This window comes from Lepus europaeus, chromosome 5 (assembly GCF_033115175.1).
Source record: "Lepus europaeus isolate LE1 chromosome 5, mLepTim1.pri, whole genome shotgun sequence".
Taxonomy (NCBI): Eukaryota; Metazoa; Chordata; class Mammalia; order Lagomorpha; family Leporidae; genus Lepus; species Lepus europaeus.
The window spans coordinates 20,662,248-20,689,621 of NC_084831.1; the positions used below are offsets into that span (position 1 = coordinate 20,662,248).

Below are 27,374 nucleotides of genomic sequence, written 5' to 3' on the forward strand. Positions count from 1 at the left end.
CGCTGCGCACACACTCGGTCGGCCCTGGACACCCCCGCCCCACCCCCCCAAGCGCAAACCTGGGAGGGAACGCGCCCCGCGCAGTCCGCCTGCTCCTCCTCCTCCGCCCTCCGCCCTCCCGCGCTCCCCGGCTGTCTGTCTGTCCCTCTGCCTGTCTCCCCTCCGCGCTCGCTCTGCCTTTCTCTGCTCCCCGAGCTGGGTGGGAAAAGGAAATGAGGACAGAAAGCAGACGCTGGCTTTGGGTGGTGGTAGCTGGATTCCCTCTCTCCCTCCCTCCCCCTCCTCCCTCCCTCCTCCTGCCTTCTGCTCGCTCCGCCGCGAGCGGGTGGCTCGCTCTGCCCGCCCGCCTGTCTGTCTGTCTGGTCCGCCTCGCTAGCTCCCTCCCTCCGTCTCTCGCCCTCGCCCTGCCTGCCTGCCGCTCTCCGTCTCCGCCGCCGCCGCCGCTGCCTCTGCGAGCTCTCCTTACCTTCGCCGCTCACCATCCGGAACCCCAGGGGGGAGCGCGCGCGCGGCACGCCGGGACTTGTAGTCCCCACCCCGGCCGCTCGGCGCGCGCGGCGGGCGGGGCGAGCGGCTGCTCCGACGGCGCGGCCGCGGCGCGCGGGGACCGTGCGCGCAGGGGCCTGGGGCCGCGGAGCCGGCGGTGGCCGACGGGCCGGGGTGCCTCCCGCGGCCCCTGGGCCCCGTGCTGGGCGCTGTGGCTAGGGCGGAGGGTGCGGGTGGGAGCGAAGGGGGCGGGGCCTGAGAATGGAATGGGAGTGGAACGGGGAGTCGGGGCGGGGCGGGGGGTGCCGATCAGCCGGAGGGACTGCGACTTGCCGGGGTGTCCCGATTAAAAGGGAGGGGAAGAGGAGAGAAGCGGTTCTTCAATTTGGGGGCGCTCTCCCTTTCTGAGAAGGTCTCCCGCGGCGTACTTTAGCGCGAGCCAGCGACCCCTCCTCTGCGTCTCGGAGCTCCCACACCTCGCTTTCCTGGACGTCCGAGGGCGGCGAGGGCGCTGAAATCCTGGGTACCCCACAGACAGCCCCACGCGGAAGCAGGATTCAGATTCCACAGCTCTGAGCTCCTGCAGCGCCCGGGGCTGGGCTCAGCACTTTCACCTACCTCCTCTTCAGGTCACATCTGTTCCGCAGCCCCGGGCTGCGGGCCCCCTGCCTGGCCTGACCCACAGATGGGAATGTGCTCGGCCCAGGGCCTCGTCGCGGCTGGACGGCCCCGGAAGAACTGCCGCAGGCGCCGCGGGCCTCCGCGTCCTGCTACAGCCCGGCAAAATTGTGCTGTGGCTGTGGTCCCCTCCTCCATGCGCTGTGCCTGGCTTCTCTCCGTGCCTCTGTGCGCCCTCGTTTAACTGAGGTCTGCAGGGCATAGGCGTCCCGAGGTCCTGCAGGTCCCACCTCCTCCCAGCGGCTGCCCGGTCTGCACTTCCTCCAACAATGTCTTTGTTCTCAGCCCACCTGTTCCTCACTCCTTTCGCCGGGTCACCATCTTCACACCTGCACTCCTCCCAAGCCCCTCATATTCAACGATCTGGAACCCCCAGAGGACAAAATAGAGGATGGGGGGACCGGGGGGGGGCTCTTGTGGGGGGAGCTGTGGCAGTCTAGGATTCCAACCAGTGCACCCCTCGACTTGCCAGCGTGGCTGCCGTGGCCGGCTGGTGACTCCATCCGGGAGCAGCTTTTCAAAGACAAGCTAGCCCCTGCGCTCGAAGCTGTCTTCCTGGAATGGGGAGCACTGAGTGGCCAGATAGGGTTAAAAGCAGGTCAATGTCATTGGAAGCCCTTTGTAGCTCCATCGCCTGAATTGAGTTCTTACCAGTAGATGAGACTTTGGCATTTCGCCTTAGCTGGCCCCACACAGGACAGAGCCTGGCACCGGGGAGGGTGCGGGAAGCTTGGGTTCCTCCTCTTACCCACCCCTCCTCCCTGCCCATTAGGCCCGGCCCACCTGCCCCTGCAGTGAGGCCCTGACTCCTCCATCTAATTCAAGTTTTGGGAGGCAGTGAGATGGGATAAACCAATACAGAATGGCTTCCGGGAGGTATGGCGCCCCAGGTAATTTGGGATGAAGGTGAATTTGGGAAAGGCACGGGAGGGACCAGCTCCACAAATGAGGGGAATAGAAGTTACCTAGGGTTTTTCAAGCATGCCCCTCCCACCCCCTCCCCCTTGCTGGTCACCTGCCCCGTCCCCGGAATATATGGGTGCCGCTAGCCCCCAAGTTGTTGGCTGGCACTGGGAACCAAGCCCTGTAGAGGTCCCTGTTACTTGGGGGCTGGTCTTTCTCCCCCAGCCTCTTCAAATTGCTTTTGGGGTCTCCCCAAACTCCAGCCGAGTCTTCTTGTGGACTGCTGCTGCCACCTACTGTCTAATGTCTGCGCCTGCTTCCGCAGCTGTGGGCCAGCAGGGCGGCTGGGAAGGCAGGAGAGAGCCGACTGCAGGGAGGGGACCCGGATTCTAGAAGAGCCTGCATCAGCCCTTTCTGGGCTTAGCTGGCTCCAACCACTTCTGCGTCACCGGACGCAGCAGGTGGTAGAGCCAGATTCGGGGAAGTATCCGTGAGAGCCGCGAGATAAACTTGTGGGGCCCCCGGCTTTGGAGACCGCACAAGCTAGGAGCCAGGCAGACCTGGTCCTCGACCTGCTGGGTCCTTCACCTCAGTCTCCGTCTCCCCCGTGTGCAAGATGGGGGCGGAGCCGCGGAGACTAACGGAGCACATGGACGTGACCGCACTTTGAAAACCAGCAAGGGCATGAGGAGGAAACATTGAGTCATAATAATAATAATAATGACAATAACTGGGAGGTCACAGCAGCCTGCAGCCCGGCCCTGGGCCTCGTGGAAAGGGCAGAAGGCAGTGAGCCTTGGGAAGGGAGAGGCTGCTGCCTGAATACAGAAGCTGTAGCTAGGGGGCTGCCTCGGGGGACCTGAGGGCGCTGCAGAGGGCCAAGTCCCCAGAGGCAAGCAGCCCTTCAGAGCTGCTGGGCTGTCCTGCACCACTGAGCTGGGGCTCCAGGAGGAAGAAGTCCCTGGGCCCAGAGCCACCGTGGCCCTGGTTTTTCCCTGCTTTGGATGCGAACAGGGCCAAGCCAGGGCCCAAGACACCACAGAAGCAGGAAGCTTCCTCGTTGTGGTACAGTGGGGCCTAAGGCCCCCAGGCTCCCCAGCCCTCCTCCTGGGCGGGCCCCCTCCCTCCCCTGTGCAGTCCTCCCGCATTCTTCCAGGCAACCGGAAACCCCAGCTGCAGCCCAGACTTCAAACAGCTCCTCCCTCTGGGGCAGGGGGTGTGGGAGGGGAGGCCAGAGGCCAGAGGGCAAAGGTCAGCTTTGTTCCTGCCGGAGGTGGTGAGGGACCTGGGGGAGCCTGAGGGGGGCAGGGGCGGGCCCTTGACAGCCACACCGCATGTGTGTGAATTCCTGGGGCCGGCAGGGTGTGCGTGGTTCTCAGGGTTCTCGCTGGCTGCCAGTGCCTGGGCAGATGAGGGGCCTCAGTGTGCTCTCTGCTTGTGCCTCCGGGTCCCGTGTCTGGGCGTCTGGCCGCAATCCCGTGGACACATCGGTGGGTCATCACCTGCTTGCCTGACTCACAGCCTAGTCCAACCGTGTGTCCCTGTTAGTGTGACCTGTGTCCAGGAGAGGTGTCCCTGTCCACGTCCTCCCTTCCCATCACGCCTCCACGTTGGTCACCAGGGAGCTCTCTCAGAAAGGTGACTGCAGCCTTGTGAAGCCCTAGCTCAGAACTCTGCGGGTCCCCAGCAGGTGCATGGCAGACAAGACCTCACCATCTTCATCTTCGCCTTCAGCCACTGTTGCCTCCCCGCAAACTCCACACTCCCATTGCCCCTGTGTGAGTGTAACCCGCACCCCCCACAGTCCCGTTCCCAGCTTCCGAGCTCACTTCGTGCTGTCTGGTCCTCAATGCCCTCCTCTTGCTTCTTTACCAACCAAAATCTGACCTTTTTTTTTTTTGGTGGGGGGAGAGTCTGCAATAAAGGAATACCTCCTCTGGAAAGCCTTCAGGATTTCCACCTTCCCAACGGAGTTAGGACCCTGCGCTGTTCTGCCACACACCCCTTATTGTCATTGTCTGCCTGTGTCTGTCCCCTGAACTCCTGTCACCAGCCGGGACTTTGCTGCATCTCCTGACCGGCTGCGGGAAGTCTGGAAGATCCCAGGGGAAAGTTTCCTGCTGTGCAGATTGTAGTACCGATGTTCCCCACTAGAGGGAGTATGGACATCGCTGCAGGACCATCCAGGCGGAGTGGGGGGGGGGGGGACGGGCGGGGAGGGTGACGGATGGAGGAGGGAGGGAGAGAGGGAGGCTTCCACCCTGCACCTGGGGACAACTACTGGATTGCATTGAGGACTTATCCAGCCCAGTCCTGAGCAGTGGGACTCAGGATAGCTTCCTGCAAAATGGGCCCTGTTTCCTAACCCCTGATGTCTTTTAACCTTTCCCCACAGCTCAGGGGCGATATCCCTTGGTTCCCCCACCTACTTCCTGTCTCTGACCTTCCAACCTTCCTGCATGCCACATCAACACCCTCAGCCCTCCCATGCAAGTTTCACACTTGCCCAAATGGGCCTTGCTCTACCATACCTCTGGGCCTTTGCACGTGCTGTCCCCTCAGCTGGCGATGACCTCACCTTTTAGCTACCTCACCAGGCAGATTTTGCTTCACGTATTCCAAGAACTCTCCCTTGGCTCTCGGAATGACCTTGCCCCAAAGCGCTGATTGTTTATGGCTCTGCCTCCTCCACAGGACCAGCCTGCAGGAGACATCAGTAAGCGCGTGCAAAATCAACACAGGACCTTGTTCTTCTAGGATGAGCCTCAGCATGGACCCTTTGCACCGTGTGCTCCCTGAGCCTGACTGGCCTGGTGTTATACCTTCCCACGCTGCTCCAGCGAATACAGGGATGTGGCACGGTGGGATGCATGAGAGTTCTGAGCTCCGACCCTGGTTCTCCCATCCAGCTGGGTGACCTTGGGTGCGTGTAGTGGCTGCTCTGAGTCTTTGTTCCCTCTTTTGTGAAATAGGGACCATCACACTCCCGCACTGCTTCACTGAGAGCATCCAATTAGACGATGCATGTGAAACACCAGCATCCGTCAATTAGGTGTCCTTCTCCCCCACCATGAACTTGGAAATAAAATTGCCCTCTGAGTCTTAAGCCAGTAAAATCCACGCATGGCAGAGAAGAGCCAGGTGGGGGAGTGAATGAGGCGAGAGATGGTTTTGTAAACGACTGAAGAGTTTGTGAACGGTGCAAACCGCAATCAAGGTGACCCGCCTGTAATCTCAGGGAGGCAGCGCAAGGATGTGATTGAAATTGAGAAAGCAGAAGCCTAATCAATTGCATTGTGCTCTATCTGAAGGGAACAGGAGGCTGCGTAGAAAAGGGGGTGCAAAAGAGAATTCATTCGTTTGCTCCTCGAGGAGAGCCAGGGAACCATCAGACCCGGGGGGCCCAGGCCCTGGAGGCTCTAGTCTCTGTGGAGGAGCGGTCAGGGGCCTCATGGCCACCCAGAAGGTCACCGCCCTGCAGCGCCTGCACTGATACCAAGCGGGCATCAGGTGCCAGGCAGGGTCCTCGGAGGCAGGCGAGAATGCTCTGGCTCCAGGAAAGGCTGTGGATACAAAGTGCACCGGTTTGGGCTCAGAGATTGGGTTAAGCCTCTGCTTCTCCACGCGTGTCCTGGCAACCTTGAAAGAGCTGGTCTGCTTCACTGTGCCTTGGTTTCATTATTAGCCAAACAACGGTGCCACAGCCTCCTCTGCATAGGGTGCAGCAAGGCGACCCAGCTGCACGCACTTCGCGGGTTGCAGGGCACGGAGGAAACACCTTGCAAACGGTGGTGACACAGACCCCCAGCGTGCACTGGGCATTCCCTTGCTGTTTCACAGATGAGGACGTTGAGGCTGGGGGAGATTAACGAGCAGCACCGTCACACGGCTGGTGAGGGGCGGAGGTGGGATTTTCGCAGCCGGCACTCCTGCTCTGGCTCCAGCTCTTGGCCGCTTGCTCCGCAGTAGACACACTGGCCTCTGGCTTCTACATCAGGCTCTTTTGAGTCTGGCTGGGCCCTGGAGAAGCTGTGGTCTGACAGAAGCTGTCTGCAGAGCTAAGGCCCCCACGACAGCCTCTCTGAACAGCCCCTCTCTCCATCTCTGGGCTCACATTCAACCGCCCCACTGCAGGGCTACACACAGAGAATCCTCAGTCTGCCTGGCTCGCTTTCCTGTAGGCCACTCAACTCGGGGGGGATTTCCAGGGCATCCTTCCACGAATGCCAACAGGGAGGAGGATCCCTCACCCACGCAGGAGAGATACACTCTCTTCCCAAAGCCTAGAGGCGAGGTCTAAGAGAAAAGACCACAGGCTTTGGTGTAAGCCCTGGGTTCAAATCCCAGCTCTTTCACCTCCAGCTGTGTGACCCGGATACATCACAGAACCCTTGGCCTCAGACTTCTTGTCTGCAGATGGCACCAAGCAGAGAACCAGGCTCAGGCCCTGAGTCAATGAGAGGCTGGATGGGAGCAGAGCAGACCTCCGGCAGACGCCGCCGCCACCACCACTCCTTCTTTGCAGCCTGCCCGTGACCTCCCCCGGGCGTGGCCGCGTCTTACTCGTGCCTGGGTCCTGCTTAGCCCAGGGCCCTGCAGGGAGTCCATGTGCCATCATTGCTTGCCTATTGCAACAGCGATTGCTGGCCGTCCCAGCCTATTTCCCCAATGAGCCAGGGGACAGCAGCTGCCTCCCCGCTCTCTGATTTCCACACAGAGGCTGCCAGAGTTTCTCCAAGGGGAGCCGGGGGTGGGACATTTCAGGGCACAGGTGCATGGCAGGTTGTTCCGCGCCCCTGATCACAGCCCCCAAAGTGCCAGTAGGAGCCTTCAGTCACTGTGACAAACAAAACTGCCTCAGAACCTCCCCTTGGGGGGCGGGACACCCCCAGTGAGAGCCAATCAGCTCTCCTTCCTCCTTGCCCTCTCCTCTTCCTCTTGGGGAATCTGACAGCTGCCCTGCCCCTGTGGCTAGAGGCCAAGGTTGTGCCTGGAATGGGTGGCAAATCTGCTGAACTCAGGCACAGAATGAGCAAGGCCCTTGCACACAGAGCAAAAGCCATGTTGCTAGCAAAGGGGACATGCTTGATGCTTCTCCCGTCACCTGTCTTCCGTATCCATCTCTCAACTCGCCCTAAACTCCCACGGTATGAGCAGGGGGACTTCCGGGTGCCCTGAAAGGGTGCCCTGTGTGTGCTAGGAGTTGGAGTGCTCTCTCCTGCCTTCCTTCCCTGCCTGCTCCCAAAGCCACGCCAGCTTGGTCACCTCCCTCCCAACAGCCACGCCCCGACCACCATCCCACCCAGAGGAAGCTCAGGGGATGTTCACGGCTGGTGCTTTGGAGATTCATATTGTAACTTTCCTTATTTACAAAATCAATAAACACACACTGTTCAGCGAGGAGGCGAGCCCTCAGCAACCTACCCTCTCTGCTCTGGCCCTGGCCTGCAGCCCCTACCCAGCAGGCGAAGGGGAAGGCCAAGACTCCCTGGCTGGTAACTTACAGCGGCAAGGGAACAGGGAGTCGAGGTAAATTCCTGGCGCCCAGATCAGAGAGGCCCGACAGCAGGGTGGGGAGCAGGGTCAGGAGGTGAGTTAGGGAAGGGGCTATGCCGAGCTATAAATAACCACATAAGGTCAGAGTGTTTGGGGGTGGGGAGAGAGGCTAGAGGCATGCAGGGGGCCTAAGTGGGAAAGGGCAGAAGCAGTGCTTGGGGTCAGAACGGGTGAGGGTAGAGCTCGGAGCCCTCACGCGCCCCATCTGGGTTGCCCTGGCCAGCATCACAGCACCTGCATCTGCTCACAGCCTGGGGGGCTCAGGGTCAGAGTCCTGGGGACTGGCAAGGGGTGGTGGGCATCCCCAGAGGGCGCCCGATGCCCTGGCAGGCTAGGGCTGATCCCCGGGCTGGTACTGCGGTTCTGTGGAGGTGAAGTAGTCCTCCAGGAAGGACTGCAGGTACTCGAAGGTGGGTCTCTCCTCCGGGTCCAGCCTCCAGGTCTGCTCCATGATCTCGTACAGGGACTCGGGGCAGCCTGGGGGACACGGCATGTGGTAGCCATGCTCCACCTGCTCCAGCACTTCCCGGTTACTCATACCTGAAAGGTGGGCTCCATCGGTCAGAGGGCCTGCTCCCTCCCGAAGGGGCGGCCTGGAGGAAGCCCGTCCCCGCCCCCCTCCCCACCAAACCTGGGTATGGGACTCGGCCCTTGCTGATGAGCTCGGTGAGCAGGATCCCAAAGGACCACACATCTGACTTGATGGTGAACTTGCCGAAGAGGGCAGCCTCTGGAGCCGTCCACTTGATGGGGAACTTGGTCCCTGGGAGGTTGAGGGAGGGGGGAAAGCTAGTAATGGAGGTCCGTGGGAACAACTCCCTGCCAATGCCCCGGGAGGGAGGCATCAGGTGATGGCTTAAGTGCCTGGGGCCTGCCAGCCATTTGGAAGACCCGGATGGAGTTTCAGCCTCCTGGCTTTGGCCTGACCTCAGCCTGGGGTTGTTCTGGGCATTTGGGGAGTGAACCAGTGGATGGACAATCTCTGTCAGTCTGCCTTTCAAATAAGCAAGAGAGAGAGAGAGAGAGAGAGAGAAAGAGAGGAGGAAGGAAGGAAGGAAGGAAGGAAGGAAGGAAGGAAGGAAGGAAGGAAATGACATGGGGATCTTGGGGGTCCTGAACACAGGCCCCTAGCAGAGCAGAAAGGACCCGGCTCTCGTTAGGGCCTCTTGTGTGTGTCTAGTGTGGTGCTGGGTGCTTTGCCAGCCTCATAGCGATGCTCAGGTTGACCACAGCCCGTACTCGTGTAGCCTTTCTGATGTGCCTGTCCCTGTTGCACAGCAGGACGGCGATGCTGCCCCTGCCTGCATTTTGCAGATGGGTGAAAGGAGGCAGAGCAGGCAGGTGACTCGCCTGGGTCACACGGCCGGGGGCCTGGGGTTCAGGCACCAGCCCCTTGGCGGGAGTTCGCACTGCTGCTACACCCCGCCAGCGCTCACTGAAGACTCCTAGCAGCACCTGGCACAGAGCAGGGGTCTGCAGACTTGCCACTGGCTGGGGATTTTCATTTTACAGGCTACATGGCTGGGAAGTGGCTGCGCTGGGGCTGGAAGGATCAGGATGAGGGTGACCCCGGGGTGATGACCCAGGGTGGGCAAGGGTCCTGAGGATGTGGGGCCCATGCCCACCCCTTGGTGCACCGGGAACTCCTGGAGGGGTGGGTCGAGGCCAGGCACCTTGCCGAGGGTTGTACTCGTCGTCCTCGATGAGACGGGCCAGACCGAAGTCTGCGATCTTGCACACCAGGCGCTCCCCCACCAGGATGTTGGCCGCCCTCAGGTCCCGGTGGATATAATTCATGCGCTCCACGTAGGCCATGCCCTCAGCTACCTTGGGGGTCAAGTGTGAAGAGACAGGAGCTCGCGTGACCTCACAGGACCACGGCCTGTTTGAGGGATGAGGGGACCATTTGCAAAACCCACTTTCCAGATGGAGAGACTGAGACTCAGGGAGAGGCCCTGCCCTTCCCCAGGTGGCCCCACTGGCACAGGGGCTGGGTGGCACTTCCAGGGGTTGGCCAGGTGTTTCAGGGCACGGTGATTTGCAGGTTAACGGGCAGAGAGGTCTGGGAGCTGAAGGGTACCTGGGCTGCCATGTCCACCAACTGGGGCAGCCTCAAATCCTGGCCCTCCTGGTCCTTGAGGAACTCCAACAAGCTACCTGGGGGCAGGAAGCCAGAAAATCAGTGAGGACCCCCACTCCAGGCCCACCCCGCCCGGTCACCCCTGTGGAACCCCCAGCCCTCTCGCTGGCCTCGCCCACCACCTCCTGCTCTCAGACACCCACCCAGACACATCTCCAGGATCCTCTTCCTCTCCTGGACACGCCCCTCACGGACTCCGCCCAGACCCTCCCTCAGCACAGAGCTTGGCTTCCTTAGCTCAAGCCCCACCCACCGTCTGACCACACCCCCATCCCCTAGGTTCCGCCCCCACTCCCAGGCCTGCTGTCCTCTTGCCTAGGGGCCTCTCACTCACCAGGGTTCTGGTCCCCTTCCTAGAGACCCCCACCCAGCGTCGCACGCCCTCACCGTGGCACATGAACTCGGTCACGATGTAGATGGGCTCCTCGGACACCACGGCGTACAGCTGCACCAGCTTGTGGTGCCGCAGCAGCTTCATGACCTGCGCCTCCTCCAGGAAGGCCTTCGGGGACATGGTACCAGGCTTCAGCGTCTTCACCGCCACCTTTGTGCTGCCGTTCCACGTGCCTGTCCCACGGTCCAGTGCATCAGGACTGCTCCCCATGGGCCCAGGCCTTCCCCACACCCCCCCCCCCCTCCAGGCACCCTGCATCGCCATACCCAGCCACACATCCCCGAAGCAGCCGCTGCCCAGCCGGCGCTCCAGTCCGATGGAGGAGCGGCTGATCTCCCAGGCGTCCTTGGCCAGGCCCAAGGTCTGCGGCTTCATGGTGGCACAGGGCACCGTGAGCAGGTGGCACAGCCCATCGTTCACCTCTGGAGGGAGGGGGGCTGCAGGTTACCCATGGGCCAGGGCCACACCTCCCCCCTACCTCATCCCACTGGTGCCTGGTGCCTGACTGTGAGGAACTAGGCCTCCCAGGAGGGCACAGGCTAGGAGGGAACACATCCCTGCCCCTGAGTCAATGAACACGTATGTACCCAGGGAAGGGCGTGGCACCCCAGGGGGACAGAAGATCCCTATAGTGACAAGGGGTTTTCCTGTAAAGACTGGGGCTCTCACATGGGAGCTGGCCTTGAAGGAGAAGGTGAGATCGGGACAGGTGCAGGGGTGGGGAGTCCAGACAAGGTATGGACATGAGGCCCATTCTTGACCTAACCAGTCCAGGCAGGGCATTGACCCCCACCCGGCCCTTGACCGCCCAGCCAACCCTGCATGTTGGGCCGTTCTGCCTCCACTCTACTTCCACTGCCTGAGTGTGGCCGCTGCTGCCTCTGAGCGCTCTCCTCCTTCCGCCTTGCCCTGGGCATCCATGCCCGACCAGCCGCCAGGGTGTCTCACCGAAGTGCAGACAGCCTCTGCCATCCCCTGCTCTGGTCCCTTCAAGGTGGTTCCCTCCCTGCCACAGGGCAGTCCTAGTGCCCTGCCGGTGCTAGGAGGAGTGGGGGGAGGGGAAATGGGCATTCAAGGCAGATCAATGCTTAAACTTCCTGTTGGGTTCAGGACTTGATGCCAGAAACTGGCCAATTCCCTGCTCAGATGCTAGGGGGCGCTGCTTGGCCATGGTGGGATGCCTGCCTCAGTTTCCTGGTGAAGCCCACAGAGCAGTATCCTGAGCCCGGCGTGGCCACGAGTGCTTTGGGAGAACCCTCCCTTCCCTGGGCCTCCGTCTCTCCTATGGACAAGGGCATCAGCGGGCTGGCTCAGGGACCGGAGGCGCCTGCCCTCACCCATGTAGTGCTTCACCAGCTCCTGCACTGAGTCGAACTGGGCCCGCGTGGTGATGTAGTAGCCACCCATGTCCAGCTTGCGGATCTTATAATGCTTCACGTGATCACCTCTGCTCTGGTCCCAATCACGGATGGACAGGGAGTAGGCACCTGTGGGTGGGACAGGGTCACTGCAGGTGTGCTGTCGGCATCTTCCCCAGTCTGGTAGCCGGAAGAGGCCAGGGTGTGGGGGAGGGGGCCCATTCCCACACTGCCAGGGCGCAGCCCCCACCTTTGGTGGTCTCACTCTCCCGAATGAGGAAGGTCCCCTGGGGGTTGCCTGGGGACAGCAGCTGCCTCTCTGCATCCTTCCTCCCGATCTTTCCGAAGTACCAGCTGTTGGGAGGGCGGGTGAGAGTCAGGGACACTCTGTGCAGACCCCAAGCCAGCCCCCTGGGAGCCACCTCTGCAGCCAAGGCCTTCCTCGCATGTGCAATGGGACTCAGCCTGGCCATGAAGATCGCAGAGCAGCGCATGGAAAATCAGAGCAGCGCATGGAAAATCCCTGGCCCACAGCAGGTGCCCAACAAAGGGGAGCTTTCCCTTCTCTACTCTTTGGGTTTCCTTGAGTTAAAAAACAATTTTTTAAAGGTCTTCCTTCCGGTGGTTCACTCCCCAAATGGCTGCTACAGCCGGCGCACTCCGCTGATCCGAAGCCAGGAGCCAGGTGCCTCCTCCTAGTCTCCCATGCGAGTGCAGGGGCCCAACCACCTGCCTTCCTGGGCCATAGTAGAGAGCTGGACTGGAAGAGGAGCAACCGGGACAGAATCTGGTGCCCCAACTGGGACTAGAAGCCGGAGTGCCATTGCCACAGGTGGAGGATTAGCCTAGTAAGCCGTGGCACCAGCCCTTGAGTTAAAATTTTGAGGGCCGGCATTGTGGTGTAATGGGTTAAGCTACTGCCTGTGATGCCGGGCCGGTTCTTGTCTCCGCTGATCCACTTCTGATCCAGCGCCCTGCTAATATGCCTGGGACACTCATGTGGGAGTCCCAGATGAAGATCCTGGTCCCTGGCTTCATCTTGGCCCAGCCCTGGCTGTTGCAGCCATTTGGGAAGTGAACCAACAGATGGAAGATTTCTCTCTCTCTCTCTTTCTCTCTCTCTCTCTCTGTCTCTGACCCCATAACTCTGCCTTTCAAAATAAATAAATAAATAAGTCTTTTAAAAATTTGTGAGAGCTGGGGCCGGCACCATGGCTCACTTGGTTAATCCTCTGCCTACAGCTCCGGCATCCCATATAGGTGCCAGGTTCTAGTCCCGGTTGCTCCTCTTCCAGTCCAGTTCTCTGCTGTGGCCCAGGAGGGCAGCTTGGGCACCTGCACCCGAATGGGAGACCAGGAGGAAGCACCTGGCTCCTGGCTTTGGATTGGCGCAGTGCCGGCCACGGTGGCCATTTGGGGAGTGAACCAATGGAAAGAAGACCTTTCTCTTTCTGTCTCTCTCTCTCTCACTGTCTATAACTCTACCTATCAAAAAATAAATAAATAAATAAATAAATAAATAAATAAATGAATCTGTGAGAGCAGCAGATCTTGGCACACATTTCAAATGCCACTTGGGACACCTGCATCCTGTATCTGAGCGCATGGGTTGGAGCCTTGGCTCTGCTCCCAATTCCAACTTCCTGCTGATGTGCGTCCTGGGAGACAGCAGGTGGTGGCTCAAGTACCTGGGTCCCTGCCCCCCACATGGGAGACCCAGCTCTGGAGTTTCTGGCTGCTGGTTTCAGCAGGTGGGAGATCTTTGTCTGATGTCTGTCTTTCAAATAAAGAGGCTGTTAGAACCCCAGTCACCGGTGACTGCACCAGGGCGTCTTGAGCCCCTGAGTCCCTCTCCTTAGGGCCCTTCACGCACTCTTACAGAGGAGGAACTCGAGGCTCAGAGAGGGGAAGTGACCGCCTGTAAGACTGCCTGACGATTCCCACCTAGAACTCTTTGCCACTGACTTCTTTGCCCCCTCCCCCCTCCAGGCAATCACTCAGATCCCTCCCTTCCCCCATCTCCCAGCCTGTCCTCCCTGGCTTTGGGAACAACACCCTCTCTCCATCTTCTCTGACACATCCTGCCCAGATCTGATGGCTGCTTTTTCTCCACTGTCTTAAGCGTTGTCAATCCCAACATCAACCTCAGGCCTCACCCCTCCTGCTGGCTCCTGATGGCTCTTTCTGGCATCAAACTGCAGCCGTAAACTGTGTGAGTACACCGTGGCCATCAAAGTGACCAAAGGTGGCGTAGAAGACTCAGATGTGCTGATTACGAAATTGGCCTGTGGCCATCTTGGGACAAATTAGAAGGAGCATAGTTTTCGAATCAAGGGAGGTGGAAATCTCTAAAGTCTGGATGGTCAGCTCACACCTGGGTACTAGGCAGAATTTGGGAAACAGGAGAAGGCCCTGGCAAGTGGCATGGCCAGGAGGACAGGCAGGAGGGGGATCAGGGGCTGTTGAAGGGCAGTGGAGACAGGACACGTCCCCAGGTTGTCTCACAGCCCTGCCCCCACCTGCGCCTATGACATTAGTGGTTTCCTTAATAAGCAATATAATAATAACAGCACTTATTTTGTTTCGAGCTCTGCCTTAATACCGCGTGCATCCAATTGATTCGCAGACCCACGCTTCGAGACGGGTGCTCTTGCTGGCCCCAGCACACAGATGAGGAAGCTGAGGTTCCCAGCGGTCAGGCAGCTTGCCCAAGGCCACGGTGCTCTGAAGCTGTGTTGCCAGAATAGGAACCCGAGCTACAGCTCTAGGGCCTGTGCACTTGACCATGACACTCACATAACCACAGCACCACACTGAGTGCAGCCCAGCTTCCGATGACACTGCCTCCCAGAGGGGTTGTAGACGTGAACCACCGCCCGCTGCCTCCACCTCCCTCCCCAGGCCAAAGCCCCAGCGCACTTGGGCTCTGGTCCTGCCCACCCGCTTCAGCTCAGGGACCCTGTCCCCACCGCGCGAAGCAGCCCCAATGCCCGAAGGGGCCCCGTCTGTCCTGCTCCACCCAAGAAAACTGTTCTGAGTCCTGTCTTGTCACCCACATCCTGCCGTACCCTCCCCCTCCGCTTCTCACCTGGGTCTCCACTTCGTCACCTCCCTCTCACTTCTCACCAAGGTCACCTCCATTGCCCAATGCAGTAGCAGCCTGTGCTCCGCCCCTCGTTTCCTGAAACTTCGCCTGCGCCCTCAGAGCTGTTCTGCTCGGCCTGGCCTGGTTTCCCTCCCTTCTCCAGGGGCTTCTCCTTGCAGGCTGCTTTCCCCGGAGCTGGGGTCAGGCCAGTCTCCTTCTCGCTCTCCTCCTTCCTCCATCACCCTCCCAGGCAGCCTTCCTCATCCCCCTCACTCCGGCTTCCACTCCTCGGCAGGGAGGCCTCTTGGCGACAGTTAGGAAAAGGGCCCCCTCCTCGGGTCTGCCTCAACACGGGCCTCCCACATAAAACAAAAGCTGAGCTCCGGAACCTCAGCCCAGCGCCCCCTCTCCGGCCCCGGGACCCCTGGACCTGGAGCCGCCCCTGTATTCCTCGCCTGAACCAATGGCACGGACACCCACTCTGCTCCCCAAGGAGACGACCAGCCCCCTCGGCTCCTCCCTCTCCCCGGGGTCAGTCCGCCACCAACGACTGCCACACGGCAAAGTGTCCCGAATCCTCTCTCCCCACACGTGTGGGGGGTGGGAAGGAGAGACGTTGTGAGCCTCGGCTTCCTCGTCTGTGACATGGGGATCGTAGTCATGCCGGTGATGTTAGTGTGGGGACTAAAGGACCCGAGGCAGGTGCAGTGCTTGTGTCTGTGAAGGTGTCCATGAGCAGGAAGTAAAGAATTCACGCCGTGAGGCTGCTTTGCGGGTCGAACACTCTGGAATGCTTTAAAGCTCCCGCACTGCTGTCAGTGTGCGTAATGGCAACAAGCGCAGCCAGGTGGCCTGGGGTCACATTCCGGCCCGCCACTCACCAGCCTCGGGAACTTGGGCGGAGTATTGACTGTCTCTGTGCCTCAGCTTCCTCCTTTGTAAAACAGGACCACAAGAGTTTCTGATTCTGTTCCTGGGCAGGAGCCTCCTGTCCAGAGCGCAGCACTGCAGCGTGAGCACGCCTGCCCGTACAACCACGACCTCCATCACCTTCTCCCATTCCCGCAACGACCTCACAGAGCCAGACATAAGGAGGCAGGCGGGGGAGGAGCAATGACTTGCCTGAGAGGTGGCCTCGGAGTCCAGACCCCAGGGCCCTGTCTGGATGCCCCCCCCCCCCAAGCCAGCACTCACTCTTCAGCCTGGATGGAGTCCACGGGGGCCACGTAATTGCTGGGGATGTAGCCAGTTTGTCCAGAGCTGAGGGACCGGGCCTCCCACCAGTCTCCTTCACTGCAGGCACAGAACAGGGGGCAGTCAGACAACCTCAGCCCCTGGGGCACCCTGGGACCAGGCAGGGCCACACAGAGGCCGGCCTGGTCCTCCCTCCCCTCGGACATGCAAACCTGCCCAGCAGCCACTGCCCCCAAGGACTTTCTCTGCAGAAGAAACAAGTGGGGTCACCCAGGCCTCCGGGCCTCTTCCTGGGGTTCAGGGACACAGCGGATGGCTGACGACATCCCTTCCCTGCTAGAAACCCGCCAATGGCTACATACAAGGAGACTTCAAGTTCAAGGGGTAGGGGGGAGGTGGGTGTTTGGCTTAACAGATAAAATGCTGGCTGGGATGCCTACATCTCACATCAGAGTACCTGGGTTCGAGTCCTGGCTCCACCCCTCATTCCAGCTTCCTGCTCACACAGACTTTGGAAGGCAAGCTCCCAGGAAGGCTCAAGTGCTTGGGTCCCCTGCCACCCATATGGGAGACCTAGATTGTGTTCTAAGTTCTCAACTTAGGCTTGGCCCAGCTCTGGCTATTGGGGGTGTTTGGAAAGTGAACCATGATAGTTATGAGGTTGATCAATTAACAACAACAAAAAAAAAACCTCACTGATCTGTACACTTAAGTTCATTTCTTGGTATGTTAACTGTAGTTTAACAATAAAATATTTAAAAGAGAGAGATACAGGGAAAGTGAACCACCTCTGTCTGTCTCTCTTGCAAAAATGAATAAATACATGAATAAAAATTTTAAAGTTCAAGGAAAAATTAAATTAAAAGATAAGTTTAGGGGCCAATGTTACAGCGCACTGGGTTAAGCTGCCACCTGCAATGTCAGCATCCCATGTGAGTGCTCGTTGGAGTCCCAGTTGCTCTACTTACAATCCAGCTCCCTGCTGATGCTCCTGGGATAACAGCAGCAGCTGGCCCAAGTACTTGGGCCCCTGCTACCCATGTTAGAGACCCAGGTGGAGTTCCAGGCTCCTGGCTTTGGCCTGGCCCAACTCCAACCATTACAACCATTTAGGGGGCAAACCTGTGGATGGAGGATCTCTCTCTCTCTCTCTCTCTCAATTTTTCAAAGAAGTCTTCTTAAAAATAATATATAAAAAGTTATTTTGATTCAAAAAATTGAAATTCATTCACAGGTTTTTTTAAAGATTTATTTTATTTGAAACTCAGAGTTAGAGAGGGAGAAGCAGAGAGAGAGAAAGAGAGAGAGAGAGAGAGAGAGGGAGAGAGAGAGAGATCTTCCATTTGCTGGTTCACTGGGCCAGGCTGAAGCCAGGAGCTTCTGGGTCTCCCACGTGGGTGCCGGGGCCCAAGCACGTGGGCCATTTTCTGCTGCTTTCCCAGGCGCATGAGCAGGGAGCTGGATGGGAAGTGGAGCAGCTAGAATTCGCACCAGCACCCCCATGGGACACTGCTGCGCCACAGCGCCAGCTCCCATAGTTTTGTCACAGGACACCTTGTCCGTGAACTTTTTCAAGAACTCACCCTCTCCCTTCTGGACAAAGTCCCGACTCCTCACAGGGCTTCACACTCCTCGCGGCCCCTGCGCCTACCTACTCCCCGGCTTCGGCGCTCCCACTCTGCATCCTGTACTTCATGATTCATCTGGACAGAACAAACCACCTCATGGTCTCTCTCACCCTCTTCCTCTTTCCTCATCTGTGCCTTCACTGGCTCTTCGTTTTTGGAATCGCAACCTAAAATCACCTTCTCCAGGAAGCCCGCCCTGATCACCACTGCCTTGAGGACCCTGTTTAGGTCATGTGCCCATTGTTCCTTATGCTCCCCCACTCCATGTCATAGGCATTGCTCAGGCTGTCATTTATGTGTCTTCAAGCAGCCTGGAGCTTTCTGAGCATGGGAAATGGGTGAGACTCCAGCACAGGCCCCACAGTAGCTGGGTGGCTTGGTCACTTACGTGTTGTTCAGGATGTGGAACTTCTCGCCCTTGGTAAAGGTGAGATCGTCTTCTGTCCGGGCCTCGTAGTCATACAGGGCAATGAACAGGGTCACCCCAGGGCCTGTGGAGCCAGGACCACTCAGCCGAGAAGGGCACAGGCAGCAGCGCCGATGGGGCTGCACCCCCAGAACCCGTTCCCCAGCCCACTGCTGCAATGCCCTGGAACCCACGGACCACTGGAGCCCTGTGGGTTTCTGACTTGGCCCTGGAGGATTCAGGACCTGGGGGTCCTCCATGTTGCTCACTCCTCTTCTTCCTGCCAAGAAGACTTCCTAACTGTGAAGTGGCACTCAAGTGGCCCAGAAGGGTCCCTTTCCCATTTGTACCTGCTACCAGGTCCCCCCTCAGCCTGAGAGCAGAGTTGTATCCCCCCCCCCCCGGAGGACTCCCGGGAGGAGGCTGCACAGGCTCCCCAATCCAGCCTGTGCAGTCATGGAAATAAGGCTGCTCTTACACTGGTTCTGGAGGCTCCCTGGGGTCAAGTCCAAGTCTCCCCTTCTCCCGATTTCTCCCCGGATCCAGGCCGCACCTGCCCCCAACCCCCTGCACTCACCTGAGATGCCCCTGACGGTGCCCCCACTGAGGAAGGTGTGGCTGGAGGGCTGAGGGGAAAAGTTGTTGTAGTTGGGGATGTGTGCAAAGGAGGAGGCTGGCCGGCCCTGGGTGGGGTCAGGGCCATAGCGGTCGGCAGCCCCAGAGGCCCTGAAGTTTCCTTCCAGGCCCACATCCTCCTTGGGCCCTGGCTCCAGCTTCTTGCAGAACACACAGCCCATTCCAGGTGCCCTGCTACACAAGGGGGTGTGCCTCACCAGGGGGTCCCTGCACAGCGCTCCCATGCAACCCTGTGCACACCCTCACACAGGCACATGGCTTCCCCTGGGTTGAGGTCCCCCCTCGTGAAGGGTGAGGGTAGCCCAGGTATGCCCCCCCCCCACTGCCAGCCGGCTCCACCTGCCAGTGGCCGGGGCGTGTTTGGAGACAGCCAGTGGCTCAAGCCCACTCCTCCAGGCTGGTTTTCCACATCAGGATGTTGCTATGGTTCTTTCTTTCATACTTTCGCCTCCCATCGCTGTGAATCCCTCAGGGACTTGTGTCCCTGTGTCTGTGTGTGGCTTGCTGTTATGTGTGTAGCTCCTTGGGAATGTGTGTGTACATGTGCAGGTGTGTGTGTGTGAGTTTGTGCACGTGTCTTGGCACCTGTGTTTGGCTGCGAGTGTGCACATCTGTGCTGGTGTGCCTGTCTCTGAGTGTGTGTGTGTGAACACGTTCCGGTGTGCGTGAGAAGGTATCGCTGTCTCTGTGACCGGGCCCATGGCTCTGTGGGGAGAGCACACGTGCCTGTGTGTACGCCTGTCTCTGTGTGTCTTTGTGTGCGAACGTGCATGGATCTGCACAGCGGTGTGTGGGGGTGCGCGGGAGGGCTGTGTGCCTGCACCTGGAGGCTCCCTGCAGAGGGGATCAAGGCCATTTCCTGTCGTGGGTCCAGCCTCAGGCCTCTCAAGCTGCCTCTTTCTGGCTCCCCCATCCGTTACCTAGCAACAGGCCTTGTAGGAGCAGGGGGCTGTGAGGAGCTGCAAGGCCCAGGAAGGCCACCCCCGGCCCTTTTCCTGACCCCCCAAGCCCCCAGTCCTCCCCGCCACACTCACCCCGAAGGCCCCTACTCCTGGGTCAGTGGGGCTGCGCCATGATCCTTGGGAAGGTCGGGGGACCTGAGGGGAGGCAGGAAACAGTTGCGGACGGCCCTGCCCAGCAGCGTGACTTCTGCCCTCCTTTTCCTCGCCACCACACCTGCGCACTTACACATCGCCCCACGTGGGACAACTCCACACCCACTCCCACACTCATGCCCACCTAACACCTGACACACGAGCACACCCCGACACAGACTCGCATGAGCCTGGCTGAGACACACGGCGCACACACGTGTTCACAAATCCACCTACAGGGCCTGTCTACGTGGACACGCACACGCGTTCAGCTGTCTCTCTGCAGGGCATTCTTGCCCTGACACACTCCTGCTTTTGCGTTGGGCCCATCTCCAAGTGGGTTTCCTCCAGGGGCCAGGCTCAGCTCACACAGAGGCCCCCCAGCTACTGTCTCACAAACACAAACCCCTCCCCCACAAGCTCTGCCTCTGCCCCAGCCTGAGCTGTGCGACCCCTCCCCACAGCAGCCCCAGGGTGGCCTCTGGTCGCAGAGGGGCAGCAGGTACCTACTGCCGAGCTCTGCTTTGATCCCCACATCAGGGAGAGGCCCAGCCCAAAGCTGGGGCCACCAGAGTCCCTTGGGCAGGCCCCCCGCCATGAGCCAAGCCTTCTTAGGCAGCTGAGTCCTCTGAGCAACAGGCGGGGAGGTCATTGAGCAAGGGGTCCCCACCCCCAGACAGAAACTGCCATTGCACCACTCAGAGAGGAACTGGCCGGGGACTGGGCTTGGTTTCCTAAGACGTGGGAGGAATGCAGAGTTAGGGTGGGGCCTCCCTAGTGAACTCTGATTTCCCCCAGAGGGGCCTGAAGGTCCTGGGTACAGGAACCCCCAGCTTCCCTCTCTGAACCCCCAGGAAGCTTCCTGGTGGACATCACTCTCTTTCTCTCTTCCTCTCTCTAAGTCCTAACCTCCCTACCGGAACCACTCACCTCTTCCAAGAAGCCTTCCTGGATCTACCAGGTCCAGTTTCCTGGCCCATGGCTCAGTCACATCATTGCCTTGACCTCACCCAAGCCCCATCAGCCCAATCACCCTCCACGGTAACTGTCTTCTGGTGTGTGTTTTTGGGGAGAGAGGGTGACACCCATGTGGTAAACTGTGAGGCAGGCTGCGGTGGAGGCCACCCTTAAAATAGCCCCTGTCACCAGGCCTGGGCTCACATCCTTCCCCCAGGACCCTCCCCAGGGTGAAGCCGGTTGTCTGAATGGGCCCCAGGCAGCTGCAGTGCCCGGGAGGGTCGGGAGAGAGAACAGAGTGGGCACAGAAGGGACATCTGGGCCCAGCTGAAGGGATTTCTGGGTCCATGAGAAAAGCCGGCCACCAGGGCTGACCCCAGATCTGCATAGCACTCCTGACCCATTCTTGGGCCTCCCCACTCCCTGGGCTGCCCAAGCCCCCCCCCACAGAAAGCCCGGGTCCCTCTGTGCTGAGGACACCCTCCCCGTAGCTGCCCAGCCCCAACTCTGTCCATTTGCAAATATGGGATGGACAGTTGAAGAGGTGGCAGCAGCTCTGTGAAGCCCCTGACCTAAAACACCTCTTGGGATCCTCATCACAGCTCTGGGATTCAAGGATTATTGTTGATGAGACAACTGAGGCACAGAAAAGTTTAGAAACTCGCCCAGTGCCACACAGAATGATATATCCTGGCATTTTGTTCCCATATCACAGCACCCAGCCACCCTTCTCTGTCATGCCTGTCACAGACATGGACAGTGGCAGCCACAGCTCAGTCCTGGGCTGGCACTCAGACCCACGGTGGGCTCTGCTCTGCAAGTGATCCACAGGTCTACCCCTCCCCCACACACAGATACAATGTTGCTACCTCCCAAGTGCACATTGCCGCAATGTATCCCTATCAGTCTAGAGCCTGGCTTCCTCTCAGACCTGCTCTGAATGGTGTTCAGAGACTGTCAGCCCTGGGCAAGGAGGCAGAAAGCTCTGTGGGCCGAGGAGAGCCCTGGCAGCGCTGACGGTGTGGGCGGCAGACAGAGGTGGCAGCTGTCAGAGCTTTGTCACTTCCAGCCTTGATGAGGACCAAAGCCCCAGCTGGGCCTGGCTCTCCGGGGACAGGAATGCTGAGGGCATCAGGGGACGTGGGGCCAGAGTCTGGGGGTCTGCACGGCCCAAGGCAGTGAAAGGGCCACACTGAATGTGACCTGGTTCACAGGATTTTGTCAGAAGAGAAAAAGACATGAGGAGACAGGAGAGGCAGGAGTAGCATGGGCATTTCATCTGCTGGTTAAGAAGCAACTTGGGTTGCCTGCATCCCACACTGGGGCACCTGGGCTTAAGACCTGGGGCCCTGCTACTGATTCCATCTTGCAGCTAGTACACACCCTGGGAGGCAGCAGGTGATGGCTCGGGTATGTGGTATCTCTCAAAAACAGGGGGAGAGAGAGAGAGAGAGAGGGAGGGAGAGAGAGAGAGAGAAATTGAGAGATAAGAGAGACAAAGAGTAAGAGACAGTAATAGAAGCATAAAGACAGAGGGATGTGTGAGAGAGAGAGAGTATGGTGTGCTGATAAACTGAATCTCAAATGAGAAAATCCTGATTTGCACCATTTGCTGATGTCCGTGGTGTAGCTATTCCTCCTGTGGCTGATTTAAAGCTCCTGGAGTGGCTTCCTGAATGCTGGCTTGGGAGATGTGCGGAACCAACATGAGCCAGCATTCGTTGGCTCCACCATCTGCAGCACTGCCAGAAAGAAACAAAGAGACACAGCGACGAAAATGCAAGGTGAAGAGGAGAGGCAGAGGCACGGGAAGAGGCAGGAGCAGAAGGAGAGAACGGCCGAGATGCAGCGAAGAGAGCTAAAGAGCCAAACAGGAAAAAAGAGAGGGGGCAGCTCGTGGCCTCCGCTCAGCCGCCTGCGTCTGGTGGCCAGAGCCCCCAGGACTCCACATCCTCCCCAGGCTGGTTCCAGCCCTGCGCCTCCCACTCTGCAGGGAGTAATTGGACATCCTGGAAGTTTGGGTGGCAGTAAAGATGAGTAACAAATGTGCTCGTGTATTAAACATGTACACAGTGGCTGGCATCGTGCCAGGCAATTTCCAGGCGTAATCTCGCTCAGTGACCCTGAGAGGGAGGCTTCACTTTCAGTCCTGTTTTACAGACGAGGACGCTGAGGCACAGGGATGCTAAGTCATTCGCTGAAGATGGCAGGGCAAGTGAAGGAAGCTAAAACACAATGCTAGTCCGTTTGGCTCCAAAGCCTGCCTTGAGCACCGTTCTGTTTTGTAGCCCTCGTAGAAGCACGATGAGTGTCTCTTAATAAACACCTACTGTGCACCAGGCCCTGCGCTACACACTTGAAATCTCCTTTCAGCCCAGAGAGAGGAGATCGGCCCACACACCCTCAGTCACTGACTCTGAAGCCATGGCTATCTTCTCTCAGTACCAGACTTCGAAGCCTGCTAAGACCAGAAAGGGAGTAGCAGCCCAGAGTGACCACAAGCATTCTGGACACTGCTGGAACTTGGGCTGTGCGCAATGGCTCTTTAAAAAAAAAAAAAAGATTTAATTATCTACATTGAGCAGCAGAGTGATAGAGACAGGTCTTCCATCTGCTGGTTCACTCCCCAAATGTCCACAACAGCCAGGGCTGGGCCAGGAGCCAGAAACTCCATCTATGTGGGTGGCAGGGGTACCGGCGCTTGAGCCATCTTCTGCTGCCTTTTCAGGCACATTAGCAGGGAGCTGGATCAGAAGCAGAGCAGCCCCAGCGTTCGGATATGGGATGTCAGCATCGGAAGCTGAGGCTCAACCCACCGTGCCACAACGCCCATGCCCTGAATATGCCCCTTCAACATCTGCTTGGCGGGAGTCAGCTCTCCGAGCCCCATCAGGGCCAACAGCAGGCCATGGGTATCAGAACTGAGGTCCTGGCCTTGGACCGTGCTGCTCCCACGTCCAGCACCTGCTGCCGTGTGGCCCTGCCCTGCTGTGCTCAGTAGCGACCTTGGATGAAGGACATCAGTCTCTGCACCTGCCACTTTGTGCGGAGCTGCTGGCAGGGCTCGAGGAGATGAGCTTCTTGCCAGGCGTGCAGTGGCCCTGTGAAGTTGAGCACCACAAGCAGCAAAGCTAATTTGGCTCCCAGGGACCATTTATCACCCATCCCCCACCCTGGCCCCAGCCTGCTCCTATGTAGGGGGGAAGTGACTTGCCCAAGGTCACACAGCCAAACAGGAAATTCAAAGTCAGGGCCATTTATTCAGGTCCAAAGCTCTGTTCCCAGGGCTGTCGCGACATTCTCCAAAGCCTGAGGAGCCTGAGCAGCCAGACCGTGCTGTCTCTGACTGGTGCCTGTCCTGCTGTCTACACAGCCCCTGGCCAACGGAACACACCACCCCTGTCACGAGGTAGCTGACCACCCACCAGGAAACCAGCCCTGCCCGCACTCCTGGTAGGAAGACCCACACCCACCCATCGTTTCTTGAGGTCCACACTTCCCAAAGCCACATCAGGGCTTTGAGGTAGAAACGGAATGTTCTGGGGTGCCCCTCCACCCCCAGCCTAGCATCTGTGGGATCCAGAGACAGGCTCAGGCTGAAATTCTCCCCTGCGTGCAGCTCCCTCAGCTGACGTTGCTCTACCTAAAAAACAGGAGTACAAATCTTTCCCTCAAGGGGCTGCTTCAAATGCAGTCAAGCCCCCAACGCATCAGGCGCACAGTGGGTGCTCAGTGAGCGCTCACTCCCCTCCTTTCCCTGGAGGAAGACCCTCCACAGTAGGGGGAGGCAGCTGAGGGCACAGGGCTGGGCAGAGCGGAGTAGAAAGAGAAGTTCCCAGGCGAGGTGGGAGGGCTGGGCTGGCCTCAACCACCATGGGGGATTTCACCAAAAGGGAACTGGGACCCTGGGCAGCAGCCGGAAACCACCATCCTGCAAGAGTTCCGGCTTCTCCTCAAGGCTCCGGCCGGGCAGGGGTGGGGCAGGGGAAAGGCTAAGGTCGGCAGGTGAGTCCCAGTGCCACTGGGCCCCTCGCCAAGACCAGAGCAGTGGCTGTGGGCATCCACCCCGCACCCTGGGTCCTGGCCCGTCAGCCCTAGCTGGCTCCCGAGGGCACCGCTTCTTAGCAGTACCGTGGTTTCCTACCTGCACTGCCCAGGGCTCCCAGTGCCACTTGGCCTGGGCTTCAGCATTTTCAGGAGCTGGCCCCGTGCCCAGGGGCAGCTGAGGGCAGAGGAGTCCGGGTTCCACAGTGTGGCAGACCGGAAGCCCCCTCCCAGGTCCTGCAGGGTGGGGCATCGGGCCTCTCCCACCTTGGGTGGCCCAGTCTGCTCTGTGCACCCTGGCTCATCCTTCCCCAGACTCCGAAGGTCAGGCCATTTCCCTCACCACACCAGCCCCAGGTGGGTGCAGAGGAAACCCAGTGCACACACAGATGCTCAAAGGCTCACACGCATTCACCCGAAGCCCAAACCACACACACAAACACTCTCACACCCACGCTCGCAACTTCGCACCCACTGGGGAGCAGGAGCTGGTGGAGGAGCCCAAGGACTCCCAACCTCTTCCCCCATGTACCTCTTCCCTCTCCAGGGGGCTCTGAGAGATTGGGTAGGGATGAGATGGGGCGGGGGGGGAGACTCAGAGGCAAGGTGCCCTGGACTGTTGGTCCCTACTGTGGGTCCTGCCAGTCACCGACTCCCAAACCTCCATCTCCCCATCTGTGAAGTGGGGATAGCAGCCTGCTTTCCCATCCCCAGCACAGATGAAAAGGTGCCAAAGGCCTCAGGATCCCTGAAGAAACCACTAACTGGAGGGGTGGCCACCTGGGTGTGGCACCAAGAAAGGTGGGGGACAGATCTCATGCCTGCGGATCTCCCCAGCATGGGTCCTACAAGAGATCTACTACATCTGTTTGTTAGTTGCCCACTGCGTGTGGGTCTCTTTCTTGTCCCCCTCCATGTTTTTGAGAAGGCAAAGGACAGAGCCCCTTAGCCCCTTCAGGACCCTCAGCAAAACCTGTCTCACCCGGGTCCAGCAGGCAGGTGTAGCCAGCTTCTATCTCCATAGCTCAAACAGAAGGAGGTGGCCCAGAGAAGCCTCCTGACCTGCGACAGTCACACAGCAACCGAGGACCTAGTCTTGCTAAGAGCCCCCCACTCCAGGATCCCAGATCATGGAACATCAGCACCCCCTCCTCTGTCCCGCACCCCTCCCAAGATAAGGACTCCAAACTGCAGCAAAAGCCGGGCCCGGTTGGGGGGGGGGGGCTGCGCCGGCCACCAGCCCCGCAGCAGCCAGAGCCCAGCTCGCTTCTCCGCCCTCTGGTTGCCATGGACACAGCCCCTCCGCGCCTTCGCGGTCAAAGGCAGGATTTCCGTCGGGGCGGCCAGCAATTCCCGGATCCCGGGAGGAACGCGGACCGAGGCCGCCGCTGCTGGCGGGGAGGGGGCGCCGGGAGAGGCCGTCCCTGCGGAGGGCGGGGACTTCCCCAGGAAGCGCCCTGCAGGAGTCCCTGCGCCGGCCCAAGGCGCCCACCAGTGCGGGGGCGGGCAGGTCTGGGGGCCGCAGGCCTGCGGGCCTAGGCTTGACCCCCGACTTCTGGCGATGCGGGACAGGGGGTACTTACTGGGCCCCCGGAATGGCCCCGTTAATCTGCGCGGGCCAGAACTCGCTCTCCCTGACGCTCTTCCCGAATGTCCCCGCACCCCACGGAACTCCTTCCCAAATGCTGCATTTCAGAGTCCCTCACTCTCTGCCCCGGGCCTCCCCCGACTCTCACCCCGCGTTCCAAATCGCACCCTCCAGGCCCCTACTCCGCCTCCCCGCCAGACCCCGCTTTGGGGTTCCCAGGTGCCCCGGGCCCTGCCCCGCAGGTTACTCCCAGGTCTCTGCGGTTTTCCCCCTCGGCCCTTTTAGGGGTGAGGTTCCCTTGGCCTCCAACTTCTGCAGCTTGTCTAAGTTCAAGTGTCCCTACTGCCTTCAGCCTGCCCCCTCCCCTCCCCGACCCGTCCCAGCCCCCACCTGCCGCGGCCAGACCTACCTGGTGCCAGGGGAGCCTGATTCTGGCCAGCCCCGAGAGCCAGCCGGGACTCCCGCAGCCACGAGTGCCGACGTGGGCGAGGGCTGGGGTGCTGCCCGCCTCTGCCCGCCGCCCCCTCTGGACAAGGGAGGAGGAAGCCGCCTCGGACTTCTCTTATTGCAGCCGCGGGCGGCGGTGGCAGTGGTGGCGGCAGCGGGGAGAATTCGTTGTCACGCCCCAGCCCCGACCCGGCTGCCCACAGTGGGGAGGGGCCCCCAGATCCAGGCCCGCCCGCCCTCACTTCCCGCCGGCCCCTGGTTGTGGGGGTCGGCTCTCCCAGGCCTCTCCCTGCACCCCGGCTGCTTTCCCAGCCCCAGTCCCAGGCAGAGCTTTCCCGATGGTGCCCGCCTGACACCTGTGCTGTGGGCATCCCTGGGGTCGGGGGAAGGTGGGCTTTTCTCTGCCACAGGAAGGCCAGTTCCTCCTGGGGAAGCCCAGGAACAGGTCCACTCCGCCAGAGGACCTCCGACTGCTGTCCCCGGAGCCGCTGTGGATGCTGTCTCTGTGCCTGGGGAGGGTAGGGAGCGGCCGGAGACTTCCCTCGGGCCACATCGAGTGGGGGAGGGGTGTCGCTCCCCGCAGCTCTGTTTTAGAGAAAGTGAAGCCTCCTCTTCTGTTACAGTCCCAGCCTTTGCCACTAGTAGTGAGTCCTGAGCGTGGCCTGGGGTCCCGCCCTCTGCTTCCACCGTTGCCTCTGCAGCCTCAAACCCAGCACTAGGGTCCCATGCTGTGGTGCAGAGGGTTAAGCCGCCACGTGCGTGCCAGGCCAGCATCCCTTC

The 27,374-nt window shown here is 59.7% G+C and overlaps 2 protein-coding genes across 3 annotated transcripts in view; both read right to left on the reverse strand.

Annotated features, from left to right (window-relative positions):
* AHDC1 (AT-hook DNA binding motif containing 1) overlaps nucleotides 1-481 on the reverse strand; it is a 61,672-nt gene extending 61,191 nt beyond the window's left edge. The window contains exon 1 of the mRNA XM_062190736.1: nucleotides 467-481. The gene's annotated coding sequence lies outside the window, so the exon portion shown is untranslated. The remainder of the gene's footprint in view (nucleotides 1-466) is intronic.
* Nucleotides 482-7,482: 7,001 nt separating this feature from the next.
* On the reverse strand, nucleotides 7,483-26,643 carry FGR (FGR proto-oncogene, Src family tyrosine kinase). 2 transcript variants are annotated; one of them, XM_062193197.1, is made up of 13 exons: nucleotides 26,557-26,643; nucleotides 19,499-19,561; nucleotides 18,406-18,638; nucleotides 17,811-17,913; nucleotides 15,795-15,893; nucleotides 11,766-11,869; nucleotides 11,495-11,644; nucleotides 10,424-10,579; nucleotides 10,151-10,330; nucleotides 9,704-9,780; nucleotides 9,297-9,450; nucleotides 8,255-8,386; nucleotides 7,483-8,163 (listed from the first exon to the last, which is right to left on the reverse strand). In XM_062193197.1, exons 3-13 carry the CDS (start codon nucleotides 18,623-18,625, stop codon nucleotides 7,955-7,957), a joined length of 1,584 nt encoding a protein of 527 aa, XP_062049181.1. In that variant the 5' UTR covers nucleotides 18,626-18,638; nucleotides 19,499-19,561; nucleotides 26,557-26,643; the 3' UTR covers nucleotides 7,483-7,954. The 2 variants fall into 2 exon arrangements, with proteins under 2 accessions (XP_062049181.1, XP_062049182.1); XM_062193198.1 differs by lacking the exon at nucleotides 26,557-26,643 and adding an exon at nucleotides 20,489-20,574.
* Nucleotides 26,644-27,374: the final 731 nt, after the last annotated feature.